At 44.2% G+C, this 20,529-nt stretch overlaps 1 protein-coding gene across 2 annotated transcripts in view; it reads right to left on the minus strand.

Annotated features, from left to right (window-relative positions):
* Positions 1-1,899: 1,899 nt before the first annotated feature.
* Positions 1,900-20,529, minus strand: part of LOC8043875 (LIM homeobox transcription factor 1-beta) — a 264,573-nt gene continuing 245,943 nt past the window's right edge. For both annotated transcript variants that reach the window (XM_040222320.3, XM_040222321.3), the window contains 3 exons: positions 13,514-13,676; positions 10,375-10,467; positions 1,900-3,286 (listed from right to left, as the gene is read on the minus strand). In XM_040222320.3, the coding sequence (XP_040078254.1) occupies positions 3,033-3,286; positions 10,375-10,467; positions 13,514-13,676 (510 nt within the window). In that variant the 3' untranslated portion in view covers positions 1,900-3,032. The remainder of the gene's footprint in view (positions 3,287-10,374; positions 10,468-13,513; positions 13,677-20,529) is intronic.

A 20,529-nucleotide genomic window follows, 5' to 3' on the forward strand; every position in this document is an offset into this window, starting at 1 on the left:
CCGACTCGACGATTCTTGGACCCGGGAACAGTTCCGAATACCCGAAAACACGTTCCGTCGGCACCAGCTGGTCCTGCTTCGACGCATTCGGGCAGGTGGAGCGGTCACGCCTTATCATGTCTATCGCTTTGAGCTGACCCGGCAACGTAAACTTGACCCTTATTATGTCCCACCCGACACACGCTGCCAGCGATGCGGAGGTTCAGATGTCCTCCCGAAACTTCACCATCCTATTTGGGAGTACGCAGCTCTGGTTACTTAGCGTCAAGCAGCCTGGGCTACTCCCACTCCAGAAGACCTGCCGACGACTATGCGAAACTGGGCGCATCGTGCCGGCAACTCCGAGCGCCGGACGAGGGTCCTGACGTCCCTCCTCGACTTCGTGTTGCAGAGCGAACTTGCGTCCTGGTTGTAATAGGACGCATCATCGTTTCTCGCCACCAAGGACGTAGAGGCAATGCTTGAAAGCGAACGTGCCGAGTCGGGCCCTTGGGCCGGGTTCTGGCTGCTTGTGCATCGTCCGGGACCGGCCTGCGGACGTGAGTCGCTGCGGTGTTCGTGGTTCGGGTGTTGCGTGCCAAGTTCCTCCTTGAACTTGTTGCCCCGCGGCCTTCGTGGCACGGATCTCGCAGTGGCTCGAACTCAGATCTGTCTGCGGACTGTCTTTTGTGTGGTGCCTCAACAGATGAAAACCCGGCTTTGGGCACTGACGTTTGTCCTAGGTTCAAATAAAGTTTTCCTCACCTCACTGATGTCACGTGACCTGACGTCACGGGTCACGTGACGTCAAGTCACGCGTGATGTCACGGGTCAGGTAGGTCATGTAACACACCTACAAACAAATTCAAGTTCCCCGCTATATTTAGCGAAGCAATTTATGTCACGTGACCAACGCACAAATTCAGTTTCCTACCTAAATTTAGCGAAAAATTAGGTCACGTGACCTATGCACCAATTCAGTTTCCCCGCTAAATTCGGCAGAAAAATTGATGTCACGTGAACTGACGTCATAGGACATACACAAAAATTCAAGTTAGTGGACTAAATTTAGCGGAAAAATTGACGTCACATGACCTATTCGCCTACTTAGTTTCCCTCTAAGTTTTGCGGGAAAATTGATGTCGCGTAACATGACGTGACGGGAGCTATCGAAAAATCTTGGTTCCCCGCTACATTTAGCAGAAAAACTGACGTCATGTGATCTATGCACCAATTTAGTTTCCCCACTAAATTTGGCGGGAAAACACATCAGGACCTTAAGACAATTTCTTCATCAACAATGTATCGAGGCTACATCAGCGCAACGTCATTTCAATATCAGATCACCGCATGATGCACGATCGGCGCAATGTCCATCGATCGTCATCGTCATATCGTCGAATAAGCAGCACAGCTGTCGCTGTCTAAATGCATCGCGTCGTGTGATCGTAGAGCCCTTTTTCTTCAAAGGATCTGTCACCGGCGGGTCGTATCTCCGGATGCTCCGGGACGAGTTCCTTCCAGAACTGGAGTCGCTCCACATGTAGAAGTAAGTCTGCATCTTCCAGCAGGATGCGCGCCTCCACACACTTAGTCTGCTGTGCGCGCATTGCTGGACGACACGCTCCCCGACAGGTCGATGGGTTGGGCATCCTCCACCACGCCTTGGCCGCCACGTTCGCCGAACCTCACTGTCAGTGATTTCTTCGTTTTGGGCTTCATCAAGGCCCGTCTTCGTCGGAATACGCGGTAATAAGGGGGACAAGGTTTACGTGGTAGTAGAATGCGCGCGAGTAAGGGTGGCAAGGTTTGTTTATATTCATAGAAGGCGAAGAGCATTGTCCTACTTCACAAGAGAATACCATGAAATGTAGTCGTTAGGAAGAAATTTCACGAGTAAGTGAACACACAAAATTGCGCTTTAGAAGTTTTATTATATTCTGCGTGAGAGTGGCAAGACTGAGCGCTTCGCAGTAAGCATTTATATGTTCTCAAACGCCTTGACTAGAGTGCCATTAATCGTCTTTGCGTCACAAGATAGTCAGAACAAAAGAAATCGTCTTTGTCATGGGTTCTTATCGGTAAAGAGTATGCACGTGAATGATACTTAACGTTTTGTAGCCCGAAACGTTCCACTAAATTTATGTTCACGTGCTCAACCGTCTTTGTAAACAGCTACTCAATATTTTTGCTCCTCCCGGATCGTTTTCAATATAATCATTAAGAAGCAACCAAGAGTTAAAGAGTCCCGGTGTAAAACAGATAGGTATAACAATCACATTTTTGACAATCCGGTATCTGCATGCATAACTAAAGTTGTATACACCTTCATTGCAGGAGGAAGGTGCTTGTGGAATGCACCCTGCGCCGCACAAACACTGGGAGCATTGATAGTCTGACGATGTGCAACTTCGGAGGCTTTAATGCACAAACACGAGTGTGATGACGTCTGCTGGACCTAGGATAGCTGATTACAGCAGGGGGCGGTCACGATGCATTTTCTTCTAATGCTAGGCTTGAAGCGCATGAGACATGATTGACTGATGTAACGACGTACTCACAGCGTGCCCAAGCCCATTGTGAAGCCGCTGTGGTTCGTCATGCTACAGTGCGTGATCGGGACACCATCGATAAAAGAGCTTCAAGATGAATCGATGTGAAGATGCTTGAAAACCAATTTCGTCGCAAAAACAAGGAAACGTCCCTGCAAGTTCGCCACAATAGATGTCACTACCATCGAGGGCTCTGGATGCTGTAGCATGTTTAGAACCCTTAGATCCCATTACTGAGAACCACCGACAATAAACAGCACAAAACGAAACGTACTAGACTTCAGGGCTTCTGAGACGTTGTCGTATCGTTTTGTATTGCTCGTTATCAGTTTTCCTTCAGTGTGAAGTTTTAAACACGCGACATTAACACCGGCCTGCCTGCACTTCCGCGTCTTTGGAGACAAGGTCACGAGCGTTCCCTGCGAGGGTCGCCATGACGCTCTTGCGGCGCCTCGTCCGTAACCGTCGTGAGCGGGATGTCCCGGGCGTCGCCTCGAAGGGTCAGTTGGAGGCGCCCAGGCACTCGCACTCGTTGTTGCTGAAGTAGGACGTCTGCATGGAGTACAGCTTGTCGATGGGGTTGACGGTTGGCGTCGACGAGGGAAACATGGGGTGGGGCTCGCTGAGGGCCGGTGGCTGGCCGCCTCCGGCGCTGATGAGCACGTCTTCGAGCCCGCTTAAGGACGTCTCGCTCTCCATCGAGATCTCCGACTTCATATAAGTTGGGTCGCCATGAGTAGGGCCATAGTACGAACCTATAAAAAATAGAAGAGAAAACGACTTTTCATGCTGTTCCACATAAAAGTTTATCTAAAGCCCGGCTGCCCGGTCTTGCTGATTACTGCCTGAATGGTTCCATAAGCTGGGGCTTTGTACTTTTGACGGCGAATGACTTTGGCTTATTCGTCGAGCAGTGGCTGTTCTGGAATACAAGCAACAACACGTGAACACAGTAGCGGAAACCGCAATGGTGAGAAAACAAATTTGTCTAAGTCATAAAACCCATAATGTTAAGGGTGCTGCAAATTGCAAACGCCTTGCATTTTTATTTTCAGAGATGCTGAATGAGGCGCGGATATATTACCACCAGAGCACCCAAAGCGACAGGCTGTGATTTTAAACTTGTTTTTTTACTTGCCTTCAGCCTTTGGCACACAAATACACGCTCGTAACCGTAAGATCAGGTACCAACATTTGTTTATAGGGGTAAACTGAAAAACAAAAGCAACATCAGGATCACCGCAATCTTTTGCTCTCGTGCTACAGAAAAAAAGAACAACAACAAAAGAGCCCTTTAAACTAGAGGCATGAATTCATTCTTACCCCCATTGTTGATTCATGCTCTTAATTCTTGCGCAACTAAAGTATTCACTTTTTTTTCTCCTTTTGACACTTGCAGTAGAGGGATTTGATCTCAAACCGCAGAGGCGAAAAACTTCTAAAGTTTGACAAAAATTTATGTTGCAGGGAATTTTCTTCTGAGAAGATAGTGGAAAGCAGAGCTTCCGGATAAATCTTTGTTCTCAAGTTATGGAACGGAGATGCGGCCGCAGTGGAAATGGGCGTTTCCCGACTGTCGAAGGTCACGTCTTTGATTCACTCTCCTACCGCGGTGTTTGCCTCTACGTTATTTTTATTTTTTTTTAAATAACACTTTGAGATCTATAAAAAAAAATTGTAATGCAAAAACGAACAAAAAAAAAAACCTATTGTTAGCCGTTTTGCGTAGCGATGAAAGCTTTTCGTCAAAGGTGTATTTCACAGGACGGTTTTATCTTGTTAAAACATAAAGCGTAGCTCCTTTCTGTAAAAAAAAAAAAAAAAATAGAGTAAAAAATTTGCCAGGGTTAACGGCGGACGGCGACGCAGACGGCCGAGTTGAGAGGCGGGGCGCGTTTGCCGCACGTGTTGATAGATGGCGCTGCCCCTTATTAAGACTGCTCGCGACGACCGTGGTCTATTTAAATGATCATAACCTTTTTGTAATGTAATTTCGGTTTAAATATAATTGAAAACAATAAAACGCAAAACTTGAAGTAACAAAAAGACGCGGTTGCTAACGACCGTGCTCCTGCTGCCAACAGATTTCGTCTGCGTGTTGTCTGCTTTCTATCGCTAATCGGCTACACCTTCTGACGCTGCTCCCAACGCCACCTATCAATACGTGCACCAAACGCTCCCCGCCACTCGACTCGTCCGTCTCCGTCGTCGCCCGCCGTTGACCCTGGCGAGATTTTTTACAGAAAGGGAGCTACGCTTCGTAATTTTGCAAGATAAAACCGACCTCTGAAATACACCATTTACTTAAAGTTTAGATGGCTACGTACAGGCGCCAATGTTTATAGCCCATTTTAGATCGGGCCTGGTTACTTCAGGCACCATATATATATATATATAATTTATCTGATTTAAACCATACCCCTCTGATTTAAATTAAATCAATTTTATTTAAATAAGTCATTTCCGATTTACTTGATATTTTTGACAAAAAAAGAAAACATGTTTTTCTTTTCCGCCCTGCCTCGAGGTAATAACGCTTACAGAGACTCCTTATATGTATGCCGAAGCAAAAAAGACCTTGAAGTGGCCCTTCGACTGAAATTTTTACAATAATCATCGCACCGCGAGGCGTGGTGGTGGCCTAACTATATTGCAAAGAAAAGTTTGTTTTGAGTTTGTAAAGAGTAACAGTTGCTTCACCGAAGATTCTGAAATGTTGTGCTCACGTGGAAATCAGAATATTTTCATTGTATTGTATAGACTTTAAGGCTTTCTTTGAATAGTGATGTTTGCGGTAGTAGATTTATCATAGACGTGCGTACGGGCCCTGCTGTTAAACGAACATTGGACTTGCTAATTAATATATTTATGCCTGTACAAACGTTATCAGCAGTCCCACAATTGTGTCAATTGCGAACCTACAACGCTGACACATTTGTTCATTTCAAACCGCTCGAGAAACTATATCACACGAGCTAGTGATATTGATACTGATCTCAATTACCACTTCTCAATACTCATTTTCGTTAATTGCGTCAAAAGGAAAGCTAGCCAAATGCAACAGGCATCATTTTTAAAAATATCGCCTTTCATCGACTGAACAGTTTTAGGATCGCTGTTACAAATACAAACCAACATACATTACGAAATTAATAAATAAATATATATATATATATGTATATATATATATATATATATATTGCACGCGATGATTTTAACGATTTTATTGCGTTATTGTCCAACTATATAAGGCACATTTCCCTTTCAAATCCACCGAAACGACCAAACGCTTAAATATTATTGCCAAATTTACCTAACTGAAATGAAATTTTTGTATGCCAAATTTAAATATAACCCATAGACACTAACGACCTCAAGCCATTTAAAACTTACCGTAGCACCCTAAAATAATGAACGATACAATTTTGATATATTCAAGGTGGCGCAGGTGTGTAAAGCTGGGGTCACACTGCTTATGCGTCATACAAAAGAGTCTGCATACAGATTCGAACGCGAGCCACCGCGAGATCCGTGCTTCGAATGCCTCATGGCAATGAGTTCAAGGAGGAAACTTGGCACGCGGCATTCGAACCAGAGTCATTGCGATGACTCGTGTTTGCAGACTGTGTTTTGTATGATGTATGGGCAGTGGAACCCCGGCTTTAGGATGTCATGTGTATAAACTACTCTAATTTTATTTATATATTTATTTATTTAAATGCATACCTCTAAAGGTCTTAGGAGGGCATTACATAGAGGGGGCGTAACGTTTGCATAGTCGCACAATGTTGTAAAAAAGACAAACAAATACAAAAAGGGACACATAATCATGCTAAACAGAACTTCACCAAGAATAGCATGGCTCATGGTCACGCGGGATAATATACATATGCTGCTCGAGGCAAAACAAAAATAAAAATGAAAAGCGATTGTAACGGCAATGATTCACGCAATAATGCTACAAAAGCATCGTGCTTTCTGGTGAGAGCCATTTCGCTGGACAGACCATTCTAGTCTGCCGTCCTGTAGTAGCGGGGAGAATTCATAGAAGTTAGTTCTGGCGAAGCGAATATGGACAGTTATAGGATGCTCATGGCGATTAAAAATACAAGTGGGTGTGATGACGTTATTTTCCCGAAATTCAGTTTATGTATGATAGATTTCATGGAAGTGGGAGAGTCTAGCAATATATCTTCTCCGCTAGAGCGCTAATGCACCTATTGATATTTTAAGTTGAAAGACGCTTCCAGGTGTATAACGGTATGAACCGAGTTGCCCTATTTTGTAGATATTCTAGCCTGTCCATTAAATATCTTTGAGGTGGATTCAAGACTATAGATGCGTACACCAACTTAGGCCTAATCAGGGTAGTGAAAACTAGTAGTTTAGTTTCTGCTGTTGCCACGTACAAGCGCCTTATTAAAAATCCTAAAGATTGGTTAACTCTGTTAACAATGTACTCTCTATATGAGCATTCCAGGTAAGATTGCTAGTGAGTTGAACTCTCAGATATGTATAGAAAGTTACTTTATCTAATTTTGAATTCATGATCGTATAATTATTATATAGCATGAAAACACGCTTAGTGAATGTCACTGTTTTTTTTTTTTCGTATATGTTTGCCTTTCCCATATCTCACACCACACAATGAGGCTACCTAGAGCTCTTTGTAGTCCACTGCAATCTGACTGATTAGATATCCGACGGTATACCACACAGTCGTCTGCAAAAAGAGCGAACTTTCGATGAAAGATTGTTAGGAAAGTCTTTGATATAAATTAAAAACAAAAGTGGATCAAGTACGGATCCTTAACCTACTCCAGAATACACGTTTACCTCAACATCGTCACTCCAGTGCTTTCCAACATAATTTGTATATAGGCGCTGAACTTCCTAAGGGGTCATTAGTAAAAACGTTTAACCAACACCTAATAAATATTACCGGTTTTAAATAAAGCTGAACGTCGATTAAAAATTTTAACCGAATTAAGCGCCACCATTTAATCAATTAATTAACCGACTAATCGGTTTCGTTCATTCCCATTTATAAAAGTTTTTAAACAGTTATTTTTTTTATTTTGCTGAATATGGGATAAACGGCAAAAGGTACAATTTCAAATTTTAAATAAACCTTGATGTGCAGTTGAGAACAGTCAAAAGACACCCACTCTCCCAAATTATTACTTTAGCCGCAGAGGCAAAAAGGTTCCTTGATATTGTACGGTAATAGCGAACTCCTTCGATTATTAAGAATGGTCTCTGCTGTGCTAAATGGACACTCACACAACGTTGAAGTGGCTGGGATGCACATAAACTTCACTTGTTTGTAGTTACAAATCTCGCCCCTACAGTTTACCAAAGTTTCACCTAAAGTAGCCTATAGACTTTACAAAGTGCTTCGATTGCCCAAGTCACAAACTTATACTAGCATAATTAGACAAGTATTGGATTTGAGGGCGCGTGACAGATAATAACGTCTTCCGTGAAGTGCCTAATGCGTCGATATTAATGGGCCTTCCTCTATTATATCTCATAACTCATATGCTGACAACTTTCTCCGCGGAAATTGTTGATGCGCTATTCGAAATCGCGATTCTGGCAGTGTCTGGATTAAAAATATCATGTCACATTCATTGTTTAGAAATAAACACCTTGCAAACAAAAACGTTTTCTTTTATTCCAGAAATAAACAATTTAATGAACCATTTATAATACAATTACACTTGACATCGTAGAATCTTTCTGTCTTGTTGGGGTGACTTGGGGAATATTGCACGTGATATTCATTATCCCATTTCCAAGTTATCAAAAATTTGGATTATGTGAAGCTATCATCGTTTTATTTTACCAACAAACGTTAAATTATCTACATACAATTTGTTTTATTTTATTTCCAGTTAAATCATCGACATTTAGTTTAGAGCAAAACAATTTCCACTAATCTGGAAAACGTACAACAGCCATTAAAAAGCTTTGAGGACTATGTTTAATAATTTAATACTGCTGGCTTATTTAGGAAGTTTTACCTCATAAACATAAATATTTTATATTATTACAGACCTCGCACTAGTCTAACGGTAGAGAAAAATAGCAGCGGCATAGAAACGCAAAAATACGGAATTTTTAAGTTACCTAGCCTATACGTAAATAAAAACTTGTGTTTAATTGACTACGGGAAAGTTTCGATCACAATTATTTCAAGAATAATCGCAAGCAGTTGCTACTTTATTAATTTGTTTTTTTAATTTGAATGCATCATTGTTTTTTGACCTCAAGAAAAATTATAAAAAAAAGGTGACTGTCTGGAATACGCGGCTCAATATTTGTGAACCACCATTTATGAATATTTTATTTCTCTTTCTGTCGTTTAATTTTCCTCCTCTAATTGATCACTCTGAGCCTTGCAGGTGGGTAATAATACGTAAGGGTGTATCATTATTATGTTAATGAATTCTTCCGAACCTGCCCATGACACGTATTCAGACCTTGTATAATACTTTCAATGATTGTTGCATTGACATTTTTAACCCATCTTTTGCAGCGTTCAAGTTTTCTCTTACAAATCTATAACCATCGTTTGTAGCGTTCAAGTTTTCTCTTGTCAATTTGTAGAATTCTTCTTCTTTTTTTGCTTTATGTTAATTGCGCATCATTATCAAGGCTTCAAGCTGTTTATGAGCACAAAAAATAAACAAATGAATGAATTAATTAATTAATATAATTCCTTTATCTGACCGATACCATCAAATATCGCAAAATCGAATCAGTATCACTGGACCCTCTCCCCCCCCCCCCCCCCTTTTTTTTAAAAAAACGTAAAATAAGGTGAAATTGAGATGTACACTGCGTGAAATCACACCGTAGTACAAACAAGAAATCAAAAATTTTGTATACTTTCTAAAGACATGGTTTTGACTCGCATGAACGTTTAGAGATTGGGATAGAGTCCCGAATAAGCACTACCCAGCACACTAATTGTTCTGATGATTCTTTCAATAGACCGTTGGTGGAATTCCCCAAGCATCAAAGAGAATGTTCTTAGCATAGGTGCATGCACTGCAGGCGCTGTCGTCTGAATAAGTAAAGGCTGAATCACACAGAAACTGGTTGGCGAGCGACAGACCAAGCGGCATCGACGAGCGACGAGATTTGCCGTCACCCGTCGCTGTTGCCCGTCGCATCGCTCCGTTTCTAGATTTCTAAAAAAATATCGCCCGTTTTCACGCGTCGCCCGGACGTGGCTCGAGCGAGAGCCAATAGAACGAGATGCTTCGAGACGTCGCTACCGCTGCGAGCGCGCGCGCCCAACACTTGTCATTGTTTTTTTTTTTTTTTTTTTGTATTGCGATGGGCATGTGGTTTCATGCCCATCGCATGTGGTTTCGGCCGACCAAGCGTTGCTTGGTCGGTCGTTGGTTCGTCGCGTCGCGTCGCTCGGAAGAATCGCTCATATGTGGCTCATGTTTAACTGTTAGAAAGCAAAAATCTCAAACAAATGGCAATTTGCACGTGCGTTCCTCGACGCGTTATTTTGATTATTTACTTCAAATCTTTTATACTTTTATATATATAGCTCGTGCAGCTCATGTACCTACATTCCCAGCATTCTCTGTGATGCTTAAGTAATTTTGCAAAACATCTATTCTACGAGAACTATAGAAAGCTGCGATTGGTAATCTGTCCTAATAGTGTCGCGCAATGCGCGTAAAAAAAAAAGACAGTTTGTAGCTTTCGACAATATTGTTCAATGCTATTTTATTTAGACTCACGGGAGAACTTTGAAGGACAATATAAGCAATTTACTCGCCACTGAATGGCTTCAATTGAAAGATTCCATGCTTACCATCATGGTGTGTGCCATAGGACAGGGGCTGAAGCTGGTACGGGGACCCTACGGCTGCCGATTCAAGAAGTCCTAATCTAGAAAATGGCGGCGCTGCAAAAAAAAAAAGAAGAAAAAGGAATGAAATAAAACAAAGCTTGCCTTTTTTTACCAATATAAATATGCAAGGGTTCTCATATCACATAAACTTGGAATAATCATACGATAATCAACAATGCAGGTGACGCAAGCTGCCCGATCTTAGAATAAGAGATTGAGTTGAAGACGTCGTAGTTTGCAGAGGAGAGTCCAGCCTATGCGAAGCCGACATCCGTCATTTGCCTTCCGGTATCCCCTGACTTCGCACAGTGGCAGTATTAGCGAGGAGATCGGACTATAGTCTCTTCGGGTTGTCTGCAGAGCTCGGTGTTTACCCAAGGTCTGTGGAGTGGATTATGTATATCATCTTCCTGGATCGTATGCGGAGAAGTGGGAAAGTGACGGGTGCCTTAAGCGCGCAATGATAAAGAGGGGCGCGAGGCAGGATGAAAATTTTAAGAGAGGGTCCATCTCATATTGTCACGGGTGGTGACCAAAAAACAAGAAATAAACAGGAAGAAATAAACGTTTAATGTGGCGAACTTGTGCCAAAAATAAAAGGGTACAAAAGATAACAACAGAGTGTCGCGGGCATCGAAGTCGGCGTAGCAGCAGAGTCGAACGCTGGGGCGAAACTGAGTCCGGTTCGCCACGCGGTGCCCCTTATGTACAGTGCTAATCACACTTGTCTATAACGCGCGAGCGTGCGGCTTTCTCCGGGAGCGCTAGACTGGTGGCATTCGCAGAAACTAAGCTAGTCACGTGGCGCAACATGGAACGGCCCGCTCGGAGGGTGTCCTGCCCACTCTATCAGCTGGCGGTGAACGCGGAAGGCTGCTCACACGCTTTTTACAAACATCATTGCTCGAACAATAAACAAACTAAAGCATGAAGGCGTATCAATCATGTCGTCATCAAAAACAAAAATATGTCATTAAGCACTTTACTTTTATCGCTTATCAAACTGATAGAGTGGGCAGGACACCCCTCGAGCGGGTCTTTCCAAGTCGCGCCACGTGTCTAGCTTGGTTTCCGCGAATGCCACCAGTCTAGCGCTCCCCGGAGAAAGCCGCACGCTCGCGCGTTATAGACAAGTATGATTAGCACTGTACATGCTTGAGCTTCTGAAATAATCGGCGTAGAATGTTCGACGCGTAGAACATTCGGACCTCGAACACGATTCTCGAATCTACCAGAATGCTAGTCAGCAGGAATAAACAAAAGAAGCGCCGCTCCCAGGAATCGAACCCTAGCTTTTCGCGTGGGAGCCAGTTACAATAACCGTTAGGCCACGCGCGCTGCCTACTTGGTCAGCTGCGCGCGCGGCAATATCATGGGGAGCATTTGCAATTGAATGGCGGGCGCCTCCGGCGAAGATCGGTCGCAAATGCGCATGCGCTTCGTTTTCGGGTAGCAAGGAGGCAAGCAGGCGGAAAGGCGGAAAGGCGGAGACGCTCGCAGACGACCAGCGCTTTGGTCACCTCCTCACAGCTTGCAAACGGGGCCCATAGACCACGTGACCCTGATAGCGCAGTTGGACAGTCTCTGTAATGTAGGCTCTAAATATTTTGGCGACCGCCAACTTGCCTGTTGGCTGCAGTGCCTCTAGCGGTCCCCGAAATCCTCATCGCGCGATTTTCATCGCGGAATTCGGGCGGACGACCCGTTTTAACGAGTGAAACGTGCGCAGTTTATGTGGATGACAAAAAAATACATTCATACACATTGTGATAATAAAAGAGCATGCTATACTCTGTTTCTCCTTAAGTCAAAACGCAGCCGACGCTACGAGACGATAAGACCAATCAAACAGCGTCAAAAGCTCAGCGTCATGATGATTGTCAAGTGTCAGTACGTGAAAAGACTCTAAAAGCGCGGGCGAGCCGGCGGTAGTTAATCATGTCGTTTAACACTTAAAACTGTGGTACAGAAAAGGAAAAACGTTTAGTCGAAGGAACAGTCACAGGAGGGAACGTTCAAACTCAGCTAACGGGTTTATTTCTCAAGCATTCTATCTACACCCACCCAGCCACTCTCGAGCACCTTCTATACAAAGACCCAGGAGATCTCTGCGTAGAAGGTGGTTGGGAGTGGCTGTGTGGGCGTAGATAGAATGCTTGAGAAATCAATAAGTAAGCTGAGTTTGAGACGTTCCATTCTGTGTCTGTTCCTTCGATTAAAAGTTTTTCCTTTTCTGGTCCACAGTCTCTGGTGTAAAACGGCATGATTGTCTGCATGTGTTCTAACATCGCTGAACCAATTATGTATGCGGAGCGCAAGTTCGTCTGCTCCGCGCAGGGGTCGCGAAGATATCAGAACACCGAGGTCTGATTGGCCCTGATTGAAAAATAGTGGGTAGACCTCGAGGCATCTAGCATTACGGTGTACCCACTACCATTCCAATCGAAGCAAATCAAGACTCGACGTCATTTTGAGGACACCGTTACCCCTACGCAAGAAGCAGACGACTTGCTCTCCGCATAGGGAAGATCTAGTGACTTGTGATTTTCACACCATTTGACTGATCCCATCAACTCGTAGCGTCGGGTGCCTCCGGACATAAAGTGCAACGAAGCTTAGCAGTTGAACTTTCAATATTCCGGAAACCCGAGTCGAAAGATAAAGAAGCCACGTGTCCTTTCAACACTCGCGCCGCGGCAGCGCGTGTGTTGCGATGAAGTTGCGATAAAAATCTTCGCCACCGCGAGGGGCGCTGCAGTCCGCAGGCGCTGCGCCCCTCGTGGTGGCGCTGCGCCTGCGGCGCGTTCCATAGCGCAGGTTCGGCAGCGTTCGGCCGGAACTAGGGTTCAATGAGTGCTTCACCGATTGAACATGAGCTCCAGTCTATTGCTGACGTAGCATTCGGCTACGTCAACCAAGCGCTGCGTCAAAAATTCAAACAAGTAATCGTGCTGTTTTTGGCTTTCGCCGCTTGGGAGCAGTTGGATCTCAACAGACGCGGAGCGGATCGGCACCCGGCACGTTTGGTCGGTGGTGGAGGGCAGAAGGAAGGGAGGTGTGTTTGGACAGGGCTGAGAGCTCGGGAGTCCGGACCACTCACAGGTCAGGTCTGCCGGCGATGCCGACTGCCGTCCGTCGTCGCTCTTCTTGGAGTCCTTTGTGGACGACGCCATCTCACTGCCGGAGCTATCACCCGCATTCACCTGTTGCTGCTGCTGCTGTTGCTGCTGTTGCTGTTGCTGCTTGCGCTGAATTTTCTTTAACTGCATAAGCAAGAAACACGCAGCCTGAACACTTGTCCAGTAAGCAATCAGCAAAACATGTCTTCATTTACATGCCACGACGCTTATATGGGGATATAAATTGCGCTTTGCACAATAAAAAACGAAAATCAGCGTCCCTTTTAGTTCTACTTCACATTTTATGTAGCCAGAAACGATCCTCCTCCTGCTGATACTTGGGATGAATATGCCTCTTATAACTAATGTAGAGTTCATTCGTTGTTCATGACTTTGAAAAACGTAAAACTTTATGCGTCTATGCACATCCTTAAGTTAACGGCACCTCTGCCTGTTTACACTACACACTGGGAAAAATAAAGAATTGGAATGATCTGGTTACATTATGTTTCACAACTCGCACGATGAGAAGAAAAAGCCCCACCAAAAAGTTTCGTAGTGGCAAGAGTAAGGCTGCATCGCGTACACAGGGTGAAGATTAGCTGGCTCGTACAATCGTAGTATGAAATGCGGAACATCTGATAATGCAACGCGCCACGCTCAATCTAAGTTGCGGCCACAAACAAAACACAACAGGCCAGAGAAACAAAAAATCGACGAGCCGTCAAGGAATCTTCAAGCCACGAAGTATTATTTTAATTATTTAGGGTATGTGCAAGTTTTAACAGTAGTTTTCGGTGAGAAACCTGGTCGAACATTTTGGAGGAATCGATGAACATAATATCAACTTGACCCTTGTCCGTCTAGGACTTTAGCAACATCATGCGTGTTTTCGACCAGCTGCGTAGTTTTTAAAAGACCGTGCCGGAAACCATGTTGATCATTGAAGAAGAAATTCTCGGTTTTAAGAAATATATATATATATATATGTCTTAACACAATGGGGTGTTCAAGAATATTTGAGCGTGACGACAGCTTATATGCATTTGCTTATAATTCCTTGCATATTTTATATGTTTGTATAGCATTTGTTTTTTCTTGGGTTTGAATGATTAATTTGCCGTGGAGCAGAGGTCTGACTGATATTGTATGCTCATCTGTATGTATATCCCCCCCCCCCTGCAATTACTCTTAGGCGCTGTTGGTATTGCATAAATAAATAAATAAACAAAATATACAAGAAGAGTCCAATTATCAATCCACATTGGCAACAGCACGCACTCGCGAACAATTATTCAGTAACAAGGAAAGGAATGAACAAGCAAACCGTCTTACAGTTTAGAAAGCGTGCCAAGAAAAGGAGCGGAAGATGTCCGGAAAACACTATACGATATTTCTAATAGGGCATTTCATGGAGGTATAGCAAGAGGAAAAAGAAATACCGAGTGTGTAAATACGTCATAGACTGGGAGATGCACTGTACGCAGTTGAGATATCCGAGGAAGGGGTTGCAAAAGAATCCTTATAATGTCGAAATCGTGGGGTAAAATTAAAGAGACGCTCTGGCGAAATCTTTAGTCACCTATGGGCTTCCAAATTGGTTCAACGCATTTATAAATATATTGGAACCAGCAACCCAAATTACGAGTCGCAATGATCTTTCAGGGCGAAGTTTATCAATTTTAAAGTTTGGTCTGAGGGGCATGAGGCGCTCTACTGGCAACACTAAAAACGTGACGTTTACTGGCAACACTGAAAACGTCATGACGGCTAGGTGGCGCAAGCTACCGCCCGTTATAAAGACTACAGCCGTTAGCATTGATCCATGTTATAATAAGTGGACAGTACAGTTTTTTCCCGATATAGAGTTATTATAACTTACGCTAGAGGTTCGACTGGCGCTAGTGTCAATGCGACTTTCGGGATGCAAATTTAAGCAAACAGCGAATAGCGTACTTTTGCGGTGCACATGTGAATTCCAATGGGAAAACGCGCGTGCATTTTGTCTCTTCACCGGAAAGTAACATGAATCGCCTTTGATATTTGTGTCGTACCGAATAGTATGTACCTTTATTATCGTTGTAAAAGTGCAATTGATTTAGTTACGTCATTTTTCTTCGCCACTGAACGCTGTTAAACTTCGCTATATTTGAGACTCAAACCTCTGTTACATAGCAGTTGTGTAAAAACGAGCGACGATTCTAAACAAAATAACAATGAAAAGGAGTGTAGAGTGTGTTCAAAGTTCGCCAGCATTCCGGTTGCGCTTATATATTGTTAATATGCCCGTCCTGTCACTATATGAAAATGGCCCCTTTGTGTATCTTAACGAGCGGCTAAAAACATTCAAAACATAGTAAAGTATAAAGTAGTACATGGGCTATGAAAGTTTTTTTTATTATTATTATTATTATCTATGCCGCGCAGCTTTTATCGGGCGCTTGTTCTCTGGCGCTTCCGCAATTTCAAGAATTTCGAGCGTACGGGTGAATTGTTGAACACAGAGCAAGCATCTTCGCATATATTCATGAGCAGAAATAATAAAGAAGTACATTTTTATTGAAAATCGGTCTATATTACGTGGCCTTCAAATAATTTTGATCGTCTACATGCACAGAGAGTTACTGATCCGGTATCACTATGTAGTTCTTGCCGTCTTTCTTGGTTTTCTTGATTCAGGGTTGGGCAGTATCGCAATAGTATTTCAGAAATACTTTTAGTATTTATATTTTTATATCGCGAAATAATTTTTCAGTCAGTATCTGTATTTCATTATCAAAATACGTTTTCGGTGTATTCCTTGTATCGCGATACAATTCCGGGCCAATGTATCTCGTTTCAACGTTCGAGAAATCAGTGATATCCAAGCGAAAGCTAAAGCGGCTGTTTCCTTTCCTCCTTCTTCAGAAGAATAGAAGGTACAGTAAATGTGACATTAAGTCTTTGTTACCAAGCAGACCAAGGTTTGTTTGTGAACATTACCCGACATTTATGACTCCCTCATATGCCTTCGGGGATGCTTCAGTCTTTCAACTCTTTTTGTAGAATTAAAACGTTGAAGAAACAGTGGGTACGAGCGTACAACTGTTCAGTAGCTCCCAGCACCATTTACTAGAGCGAGCGTAATGTTCCTTTTTTCATATAATGATATATAAAGAAAACATCATTCCATTCCAGGGCGACGTCTTGAAGTGCCTCCAGGAAAGGTACCGACATGGGACTATACTCCGTTCACCTCTAAGCAGACAGTGCGGTGGAAGCTAGCTGCTCGTTGGACCAGTCATACGCCTCCCTTCACCACGTGATCACGTTCCCACTCATACCTAGGGTGACCACCTTCCTGCCGGCGAAACGCAGGACACCCTAACCGGGAGGGGGGGGGGGGGGGGGGGGGGGAGAGTATGAGGAGGACGTTATTTTCACGACTGAAGAAAAAAAGTATTAAAGGAAATTCATCAACACGTGCATTCTGAAATCCTGTACTCTCCGAAAGCACATTATACACCTGAAAATTGTGTTGTGGCAATTAGGCTAAAATGGTAAATATATTATTAAAGGTGTCTAAGTTGAAAAGATAAAAATCGACTGCAGCAGACCCCAATGCATTAAAAGGAAATAAGAAACAGTAAATCTTTTTCGGCTTATTCTTTCCTGTCGATACTTACTCTTATTCTAACATTCTCCTACACAAAATTAAAACCCTGTTTGTTTGTTTTTTCGACCGTTGTGAGTTGCAGGCTTCTTCCCTTGTGTGGCCGTCTTCAGTAAAAAAGAAAAAAAAAAAGCTTTCCACAACATTCCTTTTGCATGACACAGCATGATTTTGAAATAATTACAATAGCTTATTCTTCAACTTATGGCGAGCGATTTTCGCTCGCGATATTTTGCAATGAAGGGGAGAGGCACAACGGCGCATGCGCGTCAGTTTCCTGCAAGAACGAGGGTCGCTTCCCGCAGTGCTCGTATAGAAAATGGCATACAATCGAGATTCACAGGCTTACCCGCGACCTCCGCGCTTCCCTGCGCCCCGTTGTTCGGAAACGCCATAATTTGCGTAGTAAATGTTACGACAATGTGAAATGCGGGAAATTTTTTAAAGTTTTGATATTCCTTGCGGGACGCGGGACACGAGCCCTCAATGCGGGACAGTCCCGCGAGTCGCGGGATGGGTGGTCACCCTACCCATACCCACGCGCAGAGAGCAGGGGCAGGTGATGAAAAGGGAGGCGGCTGAAAGGCCTGACGATAGCGTAGCTCGCACCGCACTGTCAGCTTAGGGGTGAACGGAGTATAGAGAATGCTGGACCTTTCAGGGATTCAAGCGACATTGCTTCGAAGGCGTACGCTATATCAAAAAGAGAACTGTACACTCTTAGAAAAAAGGGTATGGATAGTCCTCCCTTGGGGAAGGAACGGTCTTGTAACCTATGTTCCTTTAGAAAGGGAGAAACTTTCGTTCCTGAAGCAGGGGAGCAAAGTTCCTCCGTCGCTTGCATCTCAATATGGCGGCCCCGAATCGAGCAAATCGAGTCCAATAAAGCTTGACGAGGACGCTACGTCTCTTGTACAGGACGAGGGCAGCAGCAAATAAAAGCGTAACATGAGCTTTCCGCAAACTGTGTTTATTTCCGAAGCCAGATTCCCCCCACAGGTACAGAAACTTGCGTTTTGAAAGCAGTTACTCAGTCTTCTCGTCGACAGCACTGCGATGTTAAACGGAGACAACCGATACCCAGTTACTTCGCGCACTTTGCGTCTTACCTTTGGTGTTCCTCGAGTCACAATTCCTTCGTCAACCGCACATCACAGACAAGGGCAAACTCAAACCGCGGTACCAAAAGCCGCTCTCCAAAGAACAAACTCGAAGCCGCTGTTTATCGCGTAGCGTGAAAGGTTAATTCGCTAGCCACCAGAGGGCGGGGTCAAGCAGAGTAATTGCAAGTAGCTAGGCTAGGTGGAGCTAGGTACCGCCCAATTCATGTTCTACAAAAAATATTTAGCTCTTCTCAGGCCACTACTGCGCTTCGGGATCCTCTACTTTACACACATTACGCTTATTACTAACATCAGGTGAACATACATTGAGCACATACACGGCACACACAAATATCAATACAACAGAACACCACACTAACCCGAACACTACACCGTGCTCTGCGTTTCCGTCTTTTATGCTGGTCGTTTTGAACGTACGGAACTTTTCGGTGACTCCCTAACCAATAAAAAATATTCTCAGCATGTTGATTTTTTCCCAGCAATGTCATACCTCTGAGAGTATTTTGAATGGCTCAGGGGATTAATCTCTTATTAAAAAGTAAGCGCTCGATCATGCCGTAATTATTTGAAAGCCAATAAATCAAGCCGCTCCAATGCGGTTCGAAGCCATGAGTTTGTTTCCCCACACGGCACGTCGTAGCCTGTATTTCTATTGGTTTTTCTATTTGTGCTGTTCGCGCAAAGCTGCAATTGTCGTCTTGAATTAATCTCTGCAGAGCGGATATTCACTCAGCTGGAAGTGATGCTTCACGGGCTGAGAAATCGCTTTTCGGTCAGCTTTAATGCAGTCAAAGCCGCGACTTGCGGCAGGTGTTAAGTGTACGGAGCTACGCCATGGCGAGCCCGAAAACTTCTAGCGCTCATCCCAGCGCGCCACTTGTAGGGCAGTTTCTCCAGGAACCGTAGTATATTTAAACAGCAAAATAAAGGGTAGCTTTTTTTTTTCTTCGATTTTACCTACTATTGTTTTTTAATGCCGAAATTCCATACTGTAAATATACGTACTTTCCGTCACGATTTCGTACTGTTCAGTACTTGCCCCAGAGCTCAATCGCTCTCGGGGACAAGACAACTCCGACAGTCACGTTGGCCACTGTACGATAGCGATAGGAGCTTCTACGGTTCAGACCAGCGTTCCAACATGACTATCCGCACGTTGATCGATTGCACGTAATCCCTCAAGTGGTATTAAACTTTTTAATGTAAAGCGGAATGTCAACCTGCGACACCAAGCCCCCTCAGATCACGGCCCGACCAACGGCATCAATGCCCGACGGTTTACGATCTCATCTTGTTGTTACACCACTGATACGCGAACACACGGTCACATCGGCGATAATTCCAGTCGTCTGTTCACAACCCACAACACTGCCATCACGATGTTGCAGCTATGTTGCTGACACTCACAAATACAGAACCACGTTGAACGCCGGTTGCACTCGGCATCGGAAAACAGAACCGAACTCAGGACAGAGGGCACCCAGGCTGCCGGCAGCAAAACCTGCCTGTCTTGGACGCAGTTCCTGCGGTTGCCATAACGTCGAAAACGTCGACACAGTTCCGCGTGGTTTCGCTACTGTAGTGACTGTAGTTCCGTGCCGCGCGAGTCCCGCAATCCGGAGACGACCATCCCCCAGTGTACGTGGCGCTGCTGGCACTGCTCCGGAACTTCGCTGTTTCTAGCGGCTTCGTTTGCTCGTTTGATAAAATTAGTGATAAAAACGTTAATGCAACCGAAATGTTCTGCACGTTTAGACTAGAAGACGGAATTACAGGCGCCCTTCGCTGCCGCTGAAGCTCAATCAACTCAACAGCTGTTTATTAAACAACGTGCGCGACCTGCTCAAAAAACGAAACCGAAAGAAGATGAGTCGGGAGGGCGAAAGCTTTCTCCCGTCTGCCTGGAGAAGGAGAAAAAGGTTTCGTTCCTCCCTGTTTCTCGTGTCCGCTTGGGGGCGCGTCAGTAGAAGGGAGGAAGACGCGCCGTTGCTACTTTTTTGAGTGGCGTCGGCGTCGCCGTCGGCGTCGGCGTAACCGCGCGGTGCATTATGGGTAAATTTCCCCGCTAAATCTAGCGGAAAAATCTCCCCGCTAAATCTAGCGGAAAAAATTCCCCGCTAAATCTAGCGGAAAAATTTCCCCGCTAAATCTAGCGGAAAAAATTAACCGCTAAATCTAGTGGGAAAATTTCCCCGCTCAATCCAGCGGAAAAATTTCTCCG

The sequence above is a fragment of the Ixodes scapularis genome, unplaced genomic scaffold (genome assembly GCF_016920785.2).
Source record: "Ixodes scapularis isolate PalLabHiFi unplaced genomic scaffold, ASM1692078v2 PGA_scaffold3__209_contigs__length_174095766, whole genome shotgun sequence".
Taxonomy (NCBI): domain Eukaryota; kingdom Metazoa; phylum Arthropoda; class Arachnida; order Ixodida; family Ixodidae; genus Ixodes; species Ixodes scapularis.